Consider the following 19,177-nt stretch of genomic DNA (forward strand, 5'->3'; position numbering starts at 1 on the left):
CCCAACTTGTCTAACTTGTGGATTCCTCCCTGCCCTTTCCCACTAAGTAAGGAAGACACAGACCTGCCCGCCCTCCATGGTGTTCCGTGGCTCAGGCTCTGGAAGTCCTGCTGCGAGACCCATCTCTCCGTTCTGTTGTTTTGTTTGAAGGGTGTTCACTAGCCAACCATTGCAGGTGGTTCTACCTTTTGTGGAACTTAACTACTTTATTTATATTAAGAAACCATCTGGGATAGCTGAAAGCAGTTGTCTTCTCAGAATATGTTGGCAGGACGAGCAGACCCTGAAACACCCCACCTCTCCCTTTCCTCCATTCTGCTTAGCATCTAGTGGATGAACATCGTCCTCCCTTCACTTGCAGAACAGAAATGAGTGACACTCCCTGAGTGTCAATGAATGCTGATCCCTTCCTAAATCAGGTAACTCTTGCTGTCTCTCCAGGTGTCCTCCCCAAAATGATGTCCCAAGGAATGATCTCAAAGCACTCAAGTATTTACAGTTTTATGGTATCAAATTTCTTAAGCTCATAGTGACAACAGTGTGGGGAGAGTGCTTTTGTCTCACATTCTCACACCTCACTTCCTCCCTAGACCCAGCCTTGAACCATTTGCCTTGGCAGGAGGGAGGACCTCAGTGCCTCAGTGGCATTCCTCCATATTTCCTTTGCATGTTGTGGTTGGGGAGAGTCGAGCAAGCCTCTAGAGGAGAGGCCAGGCAAGGCTGAGAGGAGGTTCTGAGAAGTTCCTTCCTCCACAGCCCTCTCCCACAGGTCTCTGTCGTCCTCCATGAAGACACCTCTGGCTCCTCCACCTCCCCCGATCCAAGTGGGTGGGGAGAGCAGGAGACAGGCTGCTCCTTCAGCCAAAATGACCTGGTTGTGGGAGTGGGTGGACAGAGGAGAAAGCAATGTCTAGGAGTCAGGTGGAGGTGATGTCTTGCTTCCTGAGAGCTCCAGGTCTGCTTTGCTCTTATTTTGTTTTGCTTTCATTTGTTTTCATGATCCTGGAAGGAGAACTCTCCTGGAGGTCAGGGAAGGTGGACCCCAACTGCAGAGAAGTGTAGGTCAAGACGCACACACCACAGCCCTGGCCTTGTGGGCGGACGGGAGAAGTGGTTCTGATTCTCTTCTCGGCACTCTCAGGCACACAGTTCATGAGGAATCTATGGAAGAAGCTGAAGGAGAGTGGAGTCATCTTCCCGCTACTGAGCTCTCCTGCCAGGCCCTGGGCTTCCTCTGGGCTGCTCCCCAGAGCCCCTCTGGTCAAGATGGCCACATTAGCCAGGCAGACAGTACTTACCACCAGCCTTGGGCACAGGACAGCTGAGCCGACTGCTCTGGGAAGAGATCTGAGAGTCAGGGGTCCAGGGAGGCAGCCCCCTTCCCAGCCGCTGGGTGTGGTTGATCTCCATGTCCTCCAACCAGTCTGGCCTCCATTCCCACAGGGGTAGGGAGAGGGTGGGGGTCAGGAAGAGGTCATCCCTCGGGGAGGGAGGTGATGAGGCATCTGTCAGGGAGGGTAGAGGTATCTATGGGGGGGGGGCTTGACCTTCAGCCTCTAGGGACTAGTTTAGAGCAGAAAGTTTAGGACCAGTTAAGGGCATATACCCAGCCCCAAACATAACCTAGCCCTAACTCAGTGGCCAGATCCCCAGGGGCCCAATCCATCAGTTTCCTTAGAGAGAAGAGCTTGAACTGTTTCCTCCCTGGCCATCTGTCTGTACCCTCTCTTCACTCTCCCATTCCCTGGGCATCTTTCTTCTCCCTCCATTATGGGCACGTCTGTCCTGGATAATCCTTGCCCTCCTGTGCACCATAAGCCTCAAGCCTGGTTGTTGTTCTTGGGGGCACGGGTTAGAGTTAGGGTTAGTGAGATGGGTGTGGGGGATCTGCCGGGGTGTGTGGGGAAGGGAGCCCTGAGCTACTTTCTGCTGACATGGAGATAATGGTCTCACTCTGCTGGACACGGCAGGGGTGAGCCCAGTGGCTCCTCGGCCCCTGCCATGGATAGGGCGAGAGGAAGAGTTGGAAGAGGCTGGAGCAGCCTTTCCTGGAGACCAACATCTGGGCAACAGGAGGATCTTGGAGGCAGGAGAATGGGCCTGCAGTTGGCTGTCTTGAGCCTTTAGAATCGGACAATTTGTTCTTGTTCTGTGGGTGACCTTAGGCAAGTTAATAAACCTATCTGACTTACAGTTTCCTCATTTGGAGAAAAGAAATAAAGAATATTCCTCATAGAGTTGTTACTATTAAATGTATATAAAGTGCTTATCCTGGTAGCTGGGACATAGTAGTCATCCAATACAGAGTAGCTGTTTTAACAATAATGATGAAGAGATGATGATGGTTGGGAAGCCTTGCCTCTTGCTTGGGGACAAGGGGAGTCTTACAGTAGTCGTGACCCTCTGAGGGGCGAGGAATAAGGTGGGGTGATCTCACGTACCCGTGAAGACACAGTCTGCCTCCCTGGGCTCCAGACCCAAACCGAAGCTATCCACAGCCACAGCCAGGGCACGGGCAAAGTGGGCATCAGCAAGGAAGGAGCCATCGGAGGAGCTGACGAGGCTGGCTCTGGCACTGGGAGCATTGTCCTCTGAGGCTGAGCCCCAACCATTGGCCAAGGAGCCCTCACTGGGGGTCGGGGTGGGGCAGGGCCGAAGTGGGAACAGGCTCCCTGCTCCGGACCCGACCCCCCCACCCATCCTGCCCATGTCTGCTAGCTCTGAGGCTGTTGGGACGCTGATGTACCCATAGGTGGTGGGGGGTGAAGGAGCCCTTGGCGCAGGAGAGACACTGTTCCTAGGAAGAGGCAAAAAGGAAGACAGCAATGGTCAGGGCATGGTAGGGTGGTGCGGCAGCAGAAACACTGAGATGGAGGAAGGGCGCAGTGGGGAAGAGCTCAGCATACTCCTGTAGCATGCTCACCTGTGGCTCTGTGCTTATCTCTCAGGCTACTTACCTGGGGGTCTCCTCACCCTCACTGAGTTCCAGGCACAGGGCCACCTCTTCAGGGGTCAGCACACTGTCCTGATCCTCCCCCAGGGAGGACAGTGAAGAGCTGGACAGGCGACTGGAAGCTGGGCTGGGGCCAGAGAGGGAAGATGCCTGGGGGCTGGAGGTGCCGCTGGGGCTGAGGATGGGGACGGGGGCTGCTGGCAGCGGGACAGAGAATGGAGCTTGGGGTGCCACCAGGTGCCTGATTGGGGGCAGAGAGTGATGGCAGGATGGTCAGTGCTGCTCTTCAAGTCCTTGTCCAGCCCTCCCCAGCCCGTCCCAGCACACACCCCACCCCCAACCTCCCGGTCCTGCCTTACTGGGTCTGTTGACTCTGTGTGGGGCTTCCACGAGGAGAGAGGGGTGCTGGAGGGAGCGGGCAAGTAACCAGCTCATTCGAGGACCTACGGAGCTGCGGTCCCAGGGCCCGCCAGGCAACCAGAGCTCCAGGCACAGCTCCTGGGGAACAGTGGCCTGGGCATGAGAACGGTAGACTCCCCATCAGCTCCAGAGCCCACCCAGCCCCCTCAGCTTCCTGTCCCCCCACCTCACCCACCCAGCCTACCCAGGGACAGGAGGAGAAGGCTGCCAGAGGGTCCCCTATACCCTGCCTCACCCCCAACTTCCCTCTCAGGGACCATCCCCCCTTACCTGGGCTTTGGGAAAGGTTCTTGGAGCCTCTGTTTCCCAACTCCCCGGCCCGGAGCTCCATGGGGTGGCTGGCCTGGAGCAGTGGGGAGCTGTTGGCTTGGTGCAGCTCTGCAAAGCAAACAGCTGGTGGTTGGGGGCCTTTCAGACCCCATCTGCAGGCTCTGCCTTCGGCCTGTGATTCAATTCAGCTCATGTGACTCTCAACACAGAGAAAAGATGGAAGACTCTCAAGCAATCCCCTCCATCCCCCAGCCCCCATCTTCAACCAGCAGCCACAACAGGGCGCAAAGTACACCAGGCTTGGAGTCGGAAGGCCACCCTCATAGCCAGGCTCAGCTGTGTGACCTCAGGGAGCCCAGTGACTTTTCTGAGCCTCAGTTTCCTTTGTAAATAACCACTTCAAATGATGGGTTTGGCAATTAAATAAACAAAAACAGATTTCAAAAGTTCTGGTGCCTAATGGATACTTTAAAAAACAACTTGCTTTTCCTTGACTGTATTCATTTCGGTCTTCCTGGTCTCTACACCCTCGCACCGCTACTCTCCTCATGAATTTTGGCTCTGTGAAGACAAATACTCCTCCTTTTCTTGGACAGAATCTATTAATTTCCATTTGTCACCTTGCAAACAACTCATGTGATTCTAGCCTGGGAGACCTGACTGTCCCTCACTTGGGAGATGGGTTGGACTGTCAGGTTGAGCTGAGTGGGTGAGACAGAAACAGGAAGCCCCAGACAATACTGCTGTGACAGGAGGGAGTCAGCTGGTGGGAAGAGGAGCTCCAGAACAGGAAAACATGTTGGTGTCACCCGGGAGGCAATGCCCTGCTCGTAGATATTCAATAATATATGTTGAACGAACGAGTGAATGCATGGGTGATATCAGAGATGTGATGTAAATGCAAGGTGAGGGCAGCCCCATCTGAGACAGCAGCTATAATCTTGCCCACATGGGCAGTGAAGAGACAGGGCTCTGAGTGAACTCGACAACAGACAAGCTGAGGAAACCGAAAGGACAGCCTGAGCTGTGGCAATGACCTGTGAGCATGCTTCTTTGTCAGGCTAGAACTCAAAGGGATCGAAATTCAAACCAGAGAGGAACAAGGTAATAGAGGGAAGAGATTCTCCCAGGATCATGAACCAGGAGAATATCCAACAAAGGAGAAAAGGAACAGCCTTCAGATTAGCATCACATGATTAGAAGCCCAGCTAGGAAAGGGTCTCCCTTATTGGTAGAGTTATCTGGTCAGTCTGATCTCAAGATCTGGGAGCCACCATGGGCAGCTTCAGAGCAGGGAAGAGACCAAGGCTTTGGCACTGACCAAGACCCCACCTGGGCCCTAGGAATCCATGCACCAGTGGCCAGATCTTCTGCTCCATGGGGATGAAAACCCACACAATGTCTAGACTTCTTCCATCAAAGTTTCCTTTTGTACTTTGGCTGGTTTGGTTTTTATTCATTTCCCTTAATTTTCATATGACCTGCAGAGTCCTGGGGGTCACCTTCCGGGTAGGTGCTCCAATTCCACTGTCATCAGCTTTGTCTTGTCTGGTGCCTGGCTTCTTAATTAAGCTCAGAAATGTGAGCACAAGTTGGTTGGTTGGTTTGAGTGGAAAAGGAAGGGGAAAAGCCAGGCTTGGAAAATGCCATGTTTATCCCAGCCCATTTCATTTTCTCTAAGAGACCCTGGTAACAAAAGGATTCCTCCCACCTCGCTTGGAGTTACTTGGACTTTAGTTTCAATGCTATGTGAACAGACTAGGCCAGGCACGGTAGCTCATGCCTATCTCCCAGCACTTTGGGAGGCCGAGGCAGGATGATTCTTTGAGGTCAGGAGTTTCAGACAAGCCTGAGCAATACAGTGTGACCCAGTCTCTACAAAAATAGAAAAATTAACTGGGCACGGTGGTATGCCTGTAGTCCCAGCTACTCCAGAGGCTGAGGCAGGAAGATCATTTGAGCCCGGGAGCTGAGGTTACAGTGAGCTATGATGATGCCACTGCATTCCAGCCTGGGCAACAGAGCCAGACTCTATCTGAAAAAAGAAAGAAAGAAAGAAAGAAACTAACAATAAAAATGTTATCAAGGTGAAAGGTCAAATCTCATTTGGCATACTTGAATTACAATAAATATTTGTTTGAATGAAACAATAAATGAATGAGGATATTCAGTGCATATATCTGGCAAAGTGAGCAGACTAAGAACCTGATATAATGGATGAGAGATGGGAGAGTGCAGTTGTGACAATATCAGTGGTGGAGAACCCCAACTAAGGTCAAATAATAAGAAAAAGGAACAAGCAGGTCAAGGGGAGTGGTGGCACTGAAACAGCCTGATAGTTTTAGAAAAGGCAGAAACATCTGTCTTTGGATGAGGTGATAGCAGAAAAATCAACTCCATGGCTCTGGGCAAGATCATAGCATGACGTTGTTGTTGCCGCTTCCAAGGTCCTGGGAGCCAGAGGTGGAACTTCACGTGTCCACCAGCCAAGGAGAGTCACTGCAATTGCTCTACCCTGGGACAGTGGTAAGATGGGGCTGGGGTAAGGAGAAATAGGGGGTGAACTGAGGACCTAAACCACAGGTTAGGAAGTCTCATCTCAGAATTGGACCCCTTCTTAAGAACTGGCTTTAGAAAACCACTCACCTTTTCCCCATAGTATTAATGTTCGAAGAGTGGCTATATAATCCATTAAAGTCAGTGTAGTTCTCTGTGCAAAGGCTGTTTTTAAAATGAGACTTATTCACCCTCTTTTTAGCTGGTGTTTCATTATCACCGAGGATTTATAATGCAATAGCTCTGAGGCAAAACTGGTAAGAATGCCAGCTTTGCTAACATTTAGAGTCATGAAATTCTGGGTAATGAACAAGCTCTTACTCTTAATCCATCTTTGCTTGATAAAAGTTGGATTGTATCCACTTAAAAAAAAGTGTTGGCTGTAGAACATTTGTTAAGTCTTACTAATCGGCACAGAAGACTCATGAAGACAGCAGGTAGCGTGCAGATCAGCCTTCTGCAGGTCAGAATGGGAGGAAATAGCAGAGAGAATAGGATTTCCCAAGGGAGCTGAGAGATTCAGAGTAGCCTTCGGAGGCAGACCATCCTGAATTCAAATTTGAGTTCTGTGGCTTAGTACCTGTGGAATTTTGAGCAAGTTACCCAATCATTCTAACTCTCTTTCTTCTCTGTAAAATTAGAGAAATAATACCTAGGTAGGATTAAGCGAAATAACAAATATAAGTAAAGCACCTAGCATATAGTAGTTGCTCAAGAAATGGAGACTATAATTATTTCTCTCTGTAAAGTCAAAGCAGAAAGCTGGAAGACAGGAGAGAAATCTGTCCAGAAAGGAGCCGGTGCCCAAGCACACCTGTATGTAGCGCACAAGGAGATAAGTTCTGGGGAGCCTGAGGCTTTGGCCAGTGCTGGTCACATTCTGCCAGGCTTTAACATTACTTGTAAGCTAGTCGGCTCTTTCTTTAGACAACCATGAGCCTTCAGAAGTCAAGGGCTGTGTCTGGTATCATTTGTGTCCCCCATGTCTGACACATAGTGGTACATATTGAATGTTTGCTAAGTTGATTTAACTGCAGAAACAGAGCTCACTGTTGGTGTGGCCAAATCAAAACAAGGGCACAGTGCAAAGAAAAGCCGAGGTGAGCATACTCCTGGCTGAGTGCCCTGTGATAGGAGAAAGACGCCTTGAGTCTACCCGGAGAGGGGAATGGAAGCTGCTGGGGCCTGCAGCCCACCCCTGGCTTCGAGGCCTCTTTCCCACCACATTGCCACTCCCGGGTCCTCCTACTCCCAGCTCAAGCTATGTCTATCCTCCGCTTCCTTACCCTGCTTCCTTTTGGCCTTCCAAGCCTCTGCCGGGGCCCGAGACAGGCGTGGAGAAGAGAGTGCCCTGTGGCTGCAGAGGCTGTCTGAGCTGGCCCAGGGGCTGGACAGCCGGGCCAGCTGGGGTGGGAGGCGCCTGACAGCTGGGGCCTGGCGGCTTGGCCGGGCTGGGGGGCTGGAGGGCAGCTCAGCGATGAGGGAGCCGTAAAAAGTGCTAGTGTCTGGAAGCAGGGGCACACCAGGGCTTCGGGGGTCCCAGGAGATCACTGCGATCAAAATGATAGGAGGAATTATGGTGAGCACATCTCACTCCCCAACCCTGGGATCCCTGCCCCCCCACCGCCAGGCCTGTGCCCCCACTGGGCATGCTCACAGGAGCGACGACTGTCTAGGGGGTCCCGGGGGTCCACTCCCAGCCGACTGCTGAGGCTGCTGCTGCTGCTCAGGTCCCGGGAGCCGGAGGTGGAACGCCAAGTATCCGCCAGCCAGGGGGAGTCGCTGTGATCCATCCTGGGGCAGTGGAGGGTGGGGGTGAGGTGGTGAAAAGCAGGGGGAAGTGAGAACCTCATTGGCCAAGACCTCCAGCTCCAAGAGTGGCAGAAGGGGTTGAGGAGACGGATGGCTTCATCCTTACTACTACTTTGCAGCCCTTCACAGACTCCTTAAGATCTCTGACCTGGTGCCCCAGACTCAGCGCCCCTTTCTATCCCGAGATCAAGGGAAATCCAAGTTGCCCAGAGCTAGGAGGTATTAACAAGAGGCAGCTATGCATGCTGAGATGAAAAGGACAGAAAATCTGGAGCCAGACTAATCTGGCTTGAAATCCCTATCTGCCAGGGTTAGCTGTGCAACTCTAGGTAAGCATATAAATGCATTAGCCTCTCTGAGCCCTAGTTTCCTCATCTGTAAAATGGCAACACCAAGGCCTTCTACACTCAAGGCTGATGCCGTGAGTTTAAATGAAGAAATGTGAGATCCCTCAGTTGGCAGAGCAGGAGCTTGCTGCATGGATGTTGGCCTCCAGCTGCCTGAGCAATCCTTTAAGAACAGACACTTCTCTGCTTAAAACCTTCAATGGCTCCCCATTTGCCAAGATAGAGCCCAGGTGCCCAGCATGGCTAACGGGGTGGGTGAGCCCTCTTCGGTCTGGCCTCCAGTTCCCTTTCTCCTTTGCTTGGATCCATCTCACATTCTGTGCCCCAGAGAGACCAAATGGCTTGTCTCTCCGTGTGGAGGCAGCAGGCTACTACTTGCTGTTCCCTCTGCCCTTCCCCTTCTCGCTGTCAGGGTAAATGTAGAATCTTCTTTCTCCTGTGTTTCCTTCCCCTGCCCCACTCCATGTAGCCTGTATGTGCTTCTGCACTGCCCACACTATGGTACTCAAACGCTCTCATGCCTGGCTCTGCCTAGGCTGAGCATTCCTGGCACATGGTGACTATGCCAAAGGAGTCAATAAACCAAATAAATGATCAGAACAGCATCTTCCTCCAGTACAAGAGAGAAGGTCCCAGGGGAGACAGAGAAAGTTCAGGGCAGAGCAGACAAAGCCCAGGAGGTACAAGAAGAGAGAAGCCAGTGAACACAGAAAAACTCAGGAACACACCACCAGCCAGCTTGGAATCTCGTTCTGGGCTGAGAATCTGGCGGCAAAATGGCAGCCCCAGGCCTGGATGTATCTGGCACACAGTAGGTGCTTGATAACTTGTGTTGATAGATACAGACCTGGAGTGTGAAACCTCCCAGAGGAAATCTAACAAGATAAAGAGCCAAGGAAGCAGGCAGAGAGATAAAATGGTTACTTCGTGTAAAACTCAGCCAATAGGAGAAAAAAGGATGTGTTCTTAGTGTCTTGTCTCACAACCGCAGACTTGCTCTGGCAGCCAAACACACTTGGAGCAGAAGTGCCTACAGTCTGGCCCTGGTTTCGAGAACAAAGAGTAAATCTATGATGTAGGGGCGGAGCGCCCTCTGCTGGAGCTGGGGGTGGATTACGGTGCGGGAAAGCTCAGCGGGAGATTTACTGAACGCAGAGGCTCCATCACCTGGCCAGAGCCCAGTGTGTACTGAGCGCGCAGAGAACATCAGACACCAGAGCTGGCCATGCCAGTTATTCTCCCCCAGCTGAGTAAGAAGGTAGAAGCATGTGGTGTGTGTTAATAAGAGGAGGGTGACAAGAGCACTGGATTAGGGATCCAGGAGGCCAGCTACTAGTTGTGCAGCCTTGACCAAAGTCACTCATTTTATGAGTCTCAGTTTACTCACCTGTCAAGTGCTGTGATAGAAACATTAATGAAAGAGAAATGAACTCTCACTTGGAGTGTAGGAGAGATTCAGGTACTAGGGCCTCAAACTGCCTAGCAGACAGATTAGTACCCCATTCAATTCTCTGTCCTGGTCCCACTGTCCCTTGGCCTCCCCATCCCCCCATCTCAAGCCACTTTCATCTCTCACCTGTGTTTTAGGATGGCATCCTCGCTGGTATACCTGTACAGACCTGGAGGAAGGCAGGAGGAGGACTAAATCCAGAGGCTCCATCACCTGGCCAGAGATCTAAAGCCCCTGCAGCGTTATGGCTGAACCCAGGGGAGGCCTGACCACCCTGGGGTCTCCCTCAACTCTCACCTGGGCCCAGGTGCACCCCAGCTCGGCGCCGACGGTGGATACACACAGCAGTGCCCAGTAGCAGCAGCCAGAGAACAACACCACCGCTGGCAATGACCTCTGGCCGCCTCAAGGTGGTCCTCAGCTGCTCCAGGATCCAGGGACCATGCTCACTGGGTTCTCGGGCGGCTCGCTCCATGGCCTGCTCTATATGGGATGCAGAGCTCAGGCAGAGGAGCAGGTGAGGCGCTGAGGGTCCAGCAGACAAGGGGGAGGAGCTGGAAGTGTGAGGCAGGAGCAGGAGGAGCGAAAGGTGGGAATGGGGGTGCAGGGTATGGCTGGGGCCCGTGGGCACTACCCTCACCTAAAAGGAGGCACACGGGGATACTGGGCTCGCCAGCCCCAGCACCGGTGACTGCAGCCACTTGCACGCAGTAGGAGCCTGGCATTCGGGTGGCGATCTCCAGCTGGGTCTGCTCTCCCGCTACAGTCCAATTGGCTGGCGGCAGTGAGGTGTTGCCCAGGCTCCAGACCTGACGCACAAGCAAAGGTGAGCAGCCACCCGGACACCGTCCCAGCAGCTGCACCCGCCACCTGCAGGCCAGACGCCAGGCACGAGGTCGGCCTGCCCTGCCATCCACCTGGGGAGCCCCCCAACACACACCCACACTTCCTAGTCCCCTCTCCTCTACAAGTCTCTTGGGCGAGACCAACAGAACAAGGGCAAAAGCAATCTGTGACGATATGCCTAAGACCAGTGGTTCTCAAACTCAGGGTGCTTCAGAATCACCTGGAGGGGAGTTTCTGACTGAGCAGGCCCAGGAAAGGACCTGGGGACGTGCACTCCTAACAAGTTCCCGGGTGAGGCTGATGTTGCTGGTCCAGGAACCACACTTGGAGCACCACTGTCTTAGATGTTTAGAGTCAGATACAACCCGGTGTGATTCCTGTTCTGTTTCTTTCACCTGTTACCTTGGCCTCACTTTCCAGTCTGTAAATCGGGGGTAGTATCCTACGGTAGACTGGGAGGTGAAATGAGATCGTGGAGGCAAAGTGCTTGGCAGGGTCTGACAGACAGTACGTCCTCGCTCAACACAGTAAGTTTCCTTTGCTTCTCCACAGGGAGTCTGGGCAAGGGTCTGCAGGACTCTGGGGAGAAGAGATGCCCTTGTACCACCAGGAGGGGCTGCGGCAGCTTGTGGGGGTACCTGGTAGCCACGGATGACGCCGTTGTGGTTTTCAGCAGGTGGTGGAACCCAGCTCACAAGGACACTGCCATTGCCAGGTTTTAGGGTCACCTCCTGGGGTGGGGCACTGGGCACTGGAGGGGAGGAGGAGAGGCGGTAAGGGGTGCTGAGGAAGAGGAGTCTAGGGAAGAGATCTGGAATGGGGGACACAGAGCCAGAGCCCCCCTGAGGAGAATACAAGCTTCTCACAGTTCTCCTTGCCTGACCAGGGCAGAAGCGAGTCCAGGAGCAGAACCCACCATCCCCCTAGACTGGAGTGAGACAGTCCAGGGGTCCCCAAGCAAGAAGGAGCCAGAGGGGATATTGTTGGGTTCTGGGGGGATCAGTCCCTGACCTTGTTCTGGCAGCCTCAGGAGCAGCACGTTGCTGTCAGGGCCCCGAGCCCGGCCGGAGGATGGTCTCACTTTGAACTCATAGTCTTGGCCCCAGTGGAGGCCCCCAAGCTCTGCACTCTGCCAGCCGGCGAGCAGCGCCTCTGCCCACGGAGCTCCCTGGTCCCCTTGGGCAGTCTGGGTCCTGAACAAGGCCGTGTAGGACTGAGCAGGTGCAGCAGGGCCACTCACCTGGGGAGGAGGCGGGCGGAAGGGTGAGGAGCCAGGGAGCTCACGGCCAGCCCTTTCCTGAGGTCTGGACGGCTCTCACCCTTAGGATCTGGGCCCACCTTCCAGCTGAGCCACACGGCGGGCCCAGGCTTGGGGCCCTTTGCGGGGTCCGGCTGCAGCAGCGTCACGTTTTCCAGCTGAATGCGCACAGCCAGAAGCTCCAGAGGCTCCTTGAAGTCCTGGGGCTCTGCGGGGAGCATGGGGCTGGGATGGGGCCTACAGGCCGGAGTGAAGGAACTGAGGCGTGGAACATTCCCCAACTCCCGGAGTCCCCAGGCCCGGCACTCCTGTTTCTACACTAGCACGGGGGAACCTCCCCTACATGAGCCCCCCACCACTCTGACCCTTGTGTCCACTCTGAGCCCCACATACCCTAACCCCAGCCCAAACCAGGACACACCACCCTCACTGGAGCCCCCAGCTGGCCCGGACTTCAGCTGACCCCCTGCCTTACCCTGGACAGACACCCTGGCTGCTCGGCTCTCCCGCTGCCCTGCGTTGTTGGTGGCCACACACATATAGGTCCCTTCGTCACTCTTCTCTGCTCTTGCCATCAGCAGGGAACCCCTGGACACCTGTCAGGGCAGGTGCACTGTGAAGTCTCCCCCGTGTGGAGGGTCTCTGAGGCTGGAGGGAAGCTTGAGGCCTCATTGCCCTCCCTCGCTCAAAGTCTGCCGGGGGCCACGGGGCTAGAGAGCAGGCCAGTCCCTCAGGGTGTGCCCAGGCGTATGGGGAGGGGTACACTCACCGTGTGCCGCCCTGGCTGGAGGGCCAGGGGTTTCCCATCTTTCCACCATGAAACTGTGGGCTCTGGGTGGCCCCAGGGCGGCCCACATTCCAGAGTCACCTGCTCGCCCTCCACAGCTGCTGTGTCCCGAGGCTGGATCTGGAAATCCTCCCGGAGGACTGTTGGAAGGATGGAGGGTCCACAGGGAGCAGGGCCCAGCCTCCGCTCCCCACCCCTCCCTCCCCTACCACACTTGCCCCTTTCTGCTTTGCCCACCTCCCAGGGCTCCCAGGGCCGGCCCCAAGCCAGCTCTGTTTCCCGAGTCTCCCAGCCCAGGCCTCTGCCTGCTCACCGACATCCCCTCGAACTTCCCTCAACTCTGGGCAACATCTCAGCCCAGGTTTGCCCCGCCCTGGGCCTCTTCCCAGGCTCACCAGCCACAGACAGCCGAGCCCCTCGGCTGACTGCTGTACCCAGACGGTTGCTGGCCTCACAGGTGTAGACGCCCAGGTCTGTGGATCGGGCCTGGTCATCGTGGGCATGTCCCTGGGCGGGAGGCCGCAGCAGCAGGAGGGTTCCATCAGGTAGGAGGTGGTGTATGTCAGGGGGCACCATGCTCAGGGGCTGCCCATTCAGCAGCCAGCGGATGGTGGGCGGCGGCTGGCCGGAGGCTCGGCAGCTCATCCTGGCGGGACCAGGGCCCTGGAGCAGCTGGTCCTGGGGGTGGACTAGGATCTGGGGCGGGGAGTCCTGAGCCATGCCTCCTGGGAGAGAAAGGGAGTAGAGCCGGGTCTGACCACCTCCACGGCCCAAATCCCTGCCCTTGCCTCATCTGTCTTCTGTTGTGCGCAAGTTTGCCTGGTGGCCTGTGCTCGTGAAGGTCAGAGAACGAGCTAGCAGGGGGTGACAGGGGAGAGGGCCAACGTGCATGGCATCCAGGCCATGGCTGTGTCATGCACACGCACACACATACCCATCATCATCATCATCATCATCATCTCTGGTACCCCCACTGCAAAAGGGAAGCGAAGGAGTCAGTGACCCTCTCCTGCCCTGACCGGGGCTTGGATCAAGGGAGTGTGGGCCGGGAGAGGGGGGCCACACTCACCCGTGAGGAGCAGGAGCAGGAGGGGCAGGGGCTTCAGGGCCCTTGGGAGGCTCACTCCTCCAGAGCCCATGGCGGCTCTCAGGCCTCCGTCCTTGTCCCAGGCACTTTGTCCTACTGCTCTGAGCTCACAGCTGAGAGGGAAGGAGGGGCGGGGTGGGGTGGTGGTGGTTGTTTGTGACGGAGACTGCCCCAGGAGGGAAGCGGCTTTGAGGAAACCGATGCTTCCTGCCTGGCCCTTCGTGCCTCGGAGAACTGGGAGGAGACCAGAGGGGAGAAACTCTCTGACTTCGACCCTTAAGCCATCTCCCCAGCCCTGACTTCAGCCCTAGGGTTCACCTCATGATCTGGTCTGAGACTTCTTAAAGGGAGTCCTCACATTAACCATAACTCCAACCACAGCCTTAATGCTTCAGCCCTAACACTCTATTTAAATCTTGTCCTTGTATGTAATCCTAGCGCTCTGGGAGGCCAAGGCGGGAGGATTGTTTCAGCTCAGGAGTTCCAGATCATCCTGAGCAGGAGCAAGACCCCGTCTCTACAAAAAATAGAAAGAAATTAGCTGGACAACTAAAAATATATAGAAAAAATTATCTGGGCATGGTGGCACATGCCTGTAGTCCCAGCTACTCCGGAGGCTGAGGCAGTAGGATCACTTAAGCCCAGGAGTTTGAGGTTGCTGTGAGCTAGGCTGACGCCACGGCACTCTAGCCCGGGCAACAGAGCGAGACTCTGCCTCAGAAAAAGAAAAAATCTTATCCTTGAGTCCTAACCTTTATCCCTTTGCTTCCAGGCGGCCACCCAGAGGCAGAGCCTCAGGGCACAGCATGGAGAAGCTGAGGACAGAGCGCAGGGGGGTGGAGGGGAGCAGGGTGGGCTGTCATCCAACGGGGACACATAGGGCAGGGGTGAGGTAGGGCAGAAGATAGGAGGGACTCAGCCTCTGGGCCAAGCTGGCAGATTCCCACAGAGCATGTCCGTATTTAGCTCAGAGATGGATGAAATAGCTTTGTGGAGGCCTCACTTAACCCTGTAAGTCAGTTTCCTTATGTGTAAACTGGGAATAATAATAACAGTTCCCACCTTGAGAGCTGGAGTACTGATTAAATCACTTAGTACATGCAGTGCCTGACACGTTATAAGTGATCAGTAAAGGTTAACCAGTATTTTTTACTTATTCTTATGCACATCCCATCACTGAAACTATTCGAGCATCCTTGGCAGGGTTATTTTGCAGGCCCTGGAAATCTGGTTGGAGCAAATGATCTTTGAAGAGTTGTTCTCGTCCTGAGACCCTGTGTCTGTGTCTGTAGCAGACAGGACTTGCAGCTTCTGAGCCTGCAATATCAGCTGTCATCCTGCTGCCCCCGCCACCCATCCCCAACCGAGAGAGAGGCTGCTCTCCCCTCTCAGAGCTCAGCTCCAGTTTACAGGTCTCTTCCTTCCAAACCTGGAATCTCAGCCATTTCCTGAAGCTGTTCCCGGAAGGCCAAGGCCAGGCTGTGGGGCTCAGCCAGAAGAATATCCAGCCTTTGTTCCCAATTGTTCCAGGCCCACTTCTCTGCAGGGCCCCGACCCCAGCTGACCCCCTCCCTTCCTCCCCCTTCCCAGATGGGCTGCAGGGCCAACCACAGCCCTGACAGCCTATCAAGTGGAAGCCTCCTCCTCTCCTCCTCCTCTTTCCCTCAAACCCACACCAAGACTAAGACAGAATCAGAGCAAGAGAACACCAGAGTCTCTAGAAACTAGGGGGTTTCATCAGGTAAAGAATAGAGTGAAAATTATAGAGTGACAGAGTTGGAAGGGTAGGAAGGGGGGTCAGGGAACAGAGTTTGGAATTTCAGATGTGGAGGCAGTAAGGGTGGTGGTAACACCCATGGCTTGAGCATCGGCAGGTGGAGTGAAGTAGAGTTCACGGGGCCAAGGATCTGTGGGGCCAGAGTGATAAAGGGAATCTTCGTACGGACACTGAAGTCAGCCAAGGGGGAGACAGGAAAGGATGTGGTGGGAGGGTGGATTTACTGCCTATATGGCCAAGTTGGGATTTACCAGGTACAATCTCCAAGAGTGTCTGACCCCGTGACTGCCGGCTCCCCAAGGATGTTGCTGTCAGCAGTCCTCCTTTAGTTTCTTCTGCTTCTACATCTAGCCAGATTCTCTGCTAATGTTATGATGCCAACTTTACTCAAATCTCTACAATCCAGAAAGATGGTGTAAGTTTCCCTCAGGAGAAAAGAAGGCAAATCTCAAAGGAATTCTCATCTACCAAGCAGCCCTGACCTCAGCTGAGAGAGAACGGATGGGTTAGACAGCAAGGAGAGGTGCCAGTGTGTCCCTCAGAGCCTCAGAGGCTCCGGGACCCTGAGGAACAGCCCCTGCCCCACGGTCACATGCCCCATGACTGGAGATCAACTTCAGCACAGCCTGTCTGCACTCCTGGGCTCTGGAGAGCCGGGTGCTAAGAGCTGAAGGCTGTTGGTGGGGCCAGCTACCCTGAGCTGTTCCTGTGGGACATGAGGATTCCTTCTCCTGGCTCAGCCCAAGCATCCAGGGCACTCAGGGACCCCTGCGGTGATGGCCCAGGGGACTTCCCAGCCGTGAGGCCTGTCTGGATGGCTCCCAGAGACCCCGGTGCTCATTTCCAGCAACCGGACCCAGCAGCATCCTGATTGTCTCATTTCCACAAGCTAAGGAAGAGCCGACAGCATGAGTCACAGGGACGATGTGACTCCATGGGAGCCGCCTCCCGTTGTTATTTCAGGGAAGCTCTGCTCTGGGGCCCTGGGGATATGCAGGCCCAGTGACCGGTTATACCCAGTGACCCGTTTAAATAGCACCTTCCTTCACTCCTAGTTCTAGGGTTTCATATTTTTTAACTCCTTCTTAGTTGCTTGTAAGAGGGAGGAGAGGAAAAGGATCTGGTAGCCTTCTGAACCACCCTCCAGAGGAAATTTCTTTTCACCTCTGGCTCCTGACTTCTCTGGCTTCCTGTTCTGTGATCTCTAAAGATGCAGCCAGAGGCTCCTACTGGCCAAGTGGGTGGAGTAAAAGGGACAAAGTCATGTGGGATTGAAGTCAGTTGCACTAAGGGTGAGATCCTTCTTCCACTTCTCCTTGGCACAGAGACCTTGAATAAGTCACATGACCTCTCTGAGCCCCCTTTCCTTGTGCACTTCTGTCCGCATGAGGTTTATGAACAATGGATATAGTAGCGCTGTGAAAACACTGGACATGCGTTGGTTGTCCCGTGAATGTTTTGGAATAGCATCCACCTTTCCCTGACCCACCCAGCCACGGCCAGTCCCAACCACCCCTAGGCACTGTTTGGCCTTGAGACCTCGCCCTTCTGCTTTCTTGTTTATTTTTTTCCCCCTCTTTGCTTGAGTCTGCTCAGTCCCAATCTCCAAATTCTCATCTTCGTCCCAAGATGCCAGTAGTGGGGAGTCGGGGGAGGGAACTGAGTCAAGAGAGGAGACAGTAATGACCTCCTCCTAGCTGGCTAGAAAAATTGCCCTCAGGCCACTTCACTGGCACAGCTTCTATTCCCTCATTCCTGGTGCCATTAACATCGTGGGGAATTGCTGGGTCCCTGGGACCCAACATCATGTCTCATACTCTCAACCTGACATTTTCTTGACTTTCTCAGTACCAATGAGTATGGGTCACATCCTGACCAAATATTGCCCAGCTGCTGACACAGATATGTAACCATCTGCTCACATGTCTGGGAAGAAGGGGAGATCAGTTACTGTTCTTTGTGTTCAGCCTGTCAATGCTCTCCAGCCAAAGACCACCAGGAACACACTTGTTGAAAAAGTTGGGTTAATTACTCCTTGCAGCGTGGGAGAGTGCACACCATGGGGAACCATGCAGTGTCTCAGTAAGAGTGTTGTTAGAAACAACCCATTACAAGATTTGACCTTTGATCGGGTGATTTTGAGGAGGGTCCAAGGAAGCAAGGCTTCACTCTAAATCAAGTGCTGTCAGGAAGAAAGGATATGCGATGATTCTTAGCAGAAGAGTGTCTTTGACAATTTCCTTGATATGTATGTAGTGTATCAAGTGGTTCTTTTTCTTCCTCTATTATAAAGTGTTGCTCTAATACTTTATATATCTCCTCATGTAAGTGTTTAAGAGTTTCTCTACGGAATAAATCTAGAAGTGGAATTTCTGGGTCTTAATGCATACAAATATTCAACTTTAGATGACACTGGCAGATTGTTTTCCAAGTCCATTGTACCAATGTCCTTGAGCTATATCCTCAGAATGGTTGGTGGACTTCCAGTATGTAACATGGTATCTTATAGTTGTCTTAATTTGCATCTGCCTGGTTAAAAAATAATAAAGCTAAGTATTTTTTCCAAGTATTTACTCACCATTTGAGTTTTCTCTTCTGAGAAATATCTATTTCTACCTTTTGCCCATTTTTCTTCCTTTGAAATTTTTATTTATTTGTCTTTTTCTCAATAACTTTTAGGAGTTTTCACATATTCTGAAAAATAATTCTATGTGGATTAGAGATATTGCAAAAAAACCCAACTTTGGCCTTATATTTTCTTTCTTTACAATATAACAAAATTTGTTAATTTATCTGTAGATACATTTATTAATATTTACTTTTATGTTTAGTGCATTCTTCCTATTTTTAAAGAAAATCTCCTCTACACTAAAGCCAAAAATATATTCTCCCATATTTTCTTCTAAAATTAAGAAATTTCACATTTAAATCTTTGAACTATCACTAACCGATTATTTGATATAGCGTGAGGTGGGAATGTCCTTTTTTTCCAAATGCTAACCAGTTATCCCTGTACTATTTACTGCTTAGTCCCAGTGACCTGCTATGCCTCCTTCACACATTAAATGTTCATGCATATGTAGCTTGTTTCATTAGCCTATTGTTTGTTCCTGCATGTATACCGCACTGTCTCAATTACCACAACTATAACAAGTTTTGACATCTGGTAGGGTGATTCTCTTTCCCCCTTTCTTTTTCAGGAATGTCTTGGCTGTTCTTGGGCCTTCTGCTTGTTAAGGTCTTTGAAAATCTTGTGGAATTTTCATCGGAATTGATTGAATATATAGAAAAACTAACATTTACATCTTCTTATTCTTGAACATGTATACCTCTTTACTTAGGTCTTATATAATGTCTTTTTTATTTTTTATTATTTTATTTCAGAATATTAGGGGGGTACAAACACTTTGGTCACATAAATTGCCTTTGCACTGCCTGAGGCAAGCTAGAAGCATGCCCATCCTCCAGATAGTGCACACAGCACACCAATAGGTGTGAATTTACTCATCCCCCCTCCCTCACAACCTGCCTGATCCCCAGTGAATGTTACTTCCATGTGAGCACAGGAGTGTTGACTGATTAGTACCAATTCAATGGTGAGTCCATGTGGTGCT

The 19,177-nt window shown here is 52.7% G+C and overlaps 1 protein-coding gene across 4 annotated transcripts; it reads right to left on the reverse strand.

Moving 5' to 3' along the window:
- Positions 1-485: 485 nt before the first annotated feature.
- ROBO4 (roundabout guidance receptor 4) lies at positions 486-13,970 on the reverse strand. 4 transcript variants are annotated; one of them, XM_045555721.1, is made up of 18 exons: positions 13,769-13,970; positions 13,095-13,424; positions 12,682-12,839; positions 12,388-12,508; positions 11,993-12,120; positions 11,666-11,894; positions 11,293-11,405; positions 10,449-10,617; positions 10,106-10,333; positions 9,935-9,977; positions 7,857-7,993; positions 7,486-7,749; positions 3,644-3,751; positions 3,313-3,466; positions 2,958-3,194; positions 2,442-2,797; positions 1,299-1,505; positions 486-1,173 (listed from the first exon to the last, which is right to left on the reverse strand). In XM_045555721.1, the coding sequence occupies exons 1-18, from the start codon at positions 13,836-13,838 to the stop codon at positions 1,151-1,153; spliced, it is 3,075 nt and encodes a 1,024-aa protein (XP_045411677.1). In that variant the 5' UTR covers positions 13,839-13,970; the 3' UTR covers positions 486-1,150. The 4 variants fall into 4 exon arrangements, with proteins under 4 accessions (XP_045411677.1, XP_045411679.1, XP_045411678.1 ...); XM_045555723.1 differs by having other exon boundaries at positions 10,106-10,291; positions 13,769-13,925; XM_045555722.1 differs by having other exon boundaries at positions 3,313-3,451; positions 13,769-13,925.
- Between the last annotated feature and the right edge of the window lie 5,207 nt (positions 13,971-19,177).

This window comes from Lemur catta, chromosome 7, assembly GCF_020740605.2.
Source record: "Lemur catta isolate mLemCat1 chromosome 7, mLemCat1.pri, whole genome shotgun sequence".
NCBI lineage: Eukaryota > Metazoa > Chordata > Mammalia > Primates > Lemuridae > Lemur > Lemur catta.

Excerpts from the sequence above, each read along its gene's own strand:
- ROBO4 (XM_045555721.1), bottom strand. The coding sequence starts at position 13,838 with ATGGGCTCTGGAGGAGTGAGCCTCCCAAGGGCCCTGAAGCCCCTGCCC. Across the intron at positions 11,895-11,992 it reads CCGTGTGGCTCAGCTGGAAG|GTGAGTGGCCCTGCTGCACC; the intron begins GTGGGCCCAGAT and ends CCTCCTCCCCAG. Across the intron at positions 1,174-1,298 it reads TCCTGTGCCCAAGGCTGGTG|CTTCTTCCATAGATTCCTCA; the intron begins GTAAGTACTGTC and ends ACTCTCCTTCAG.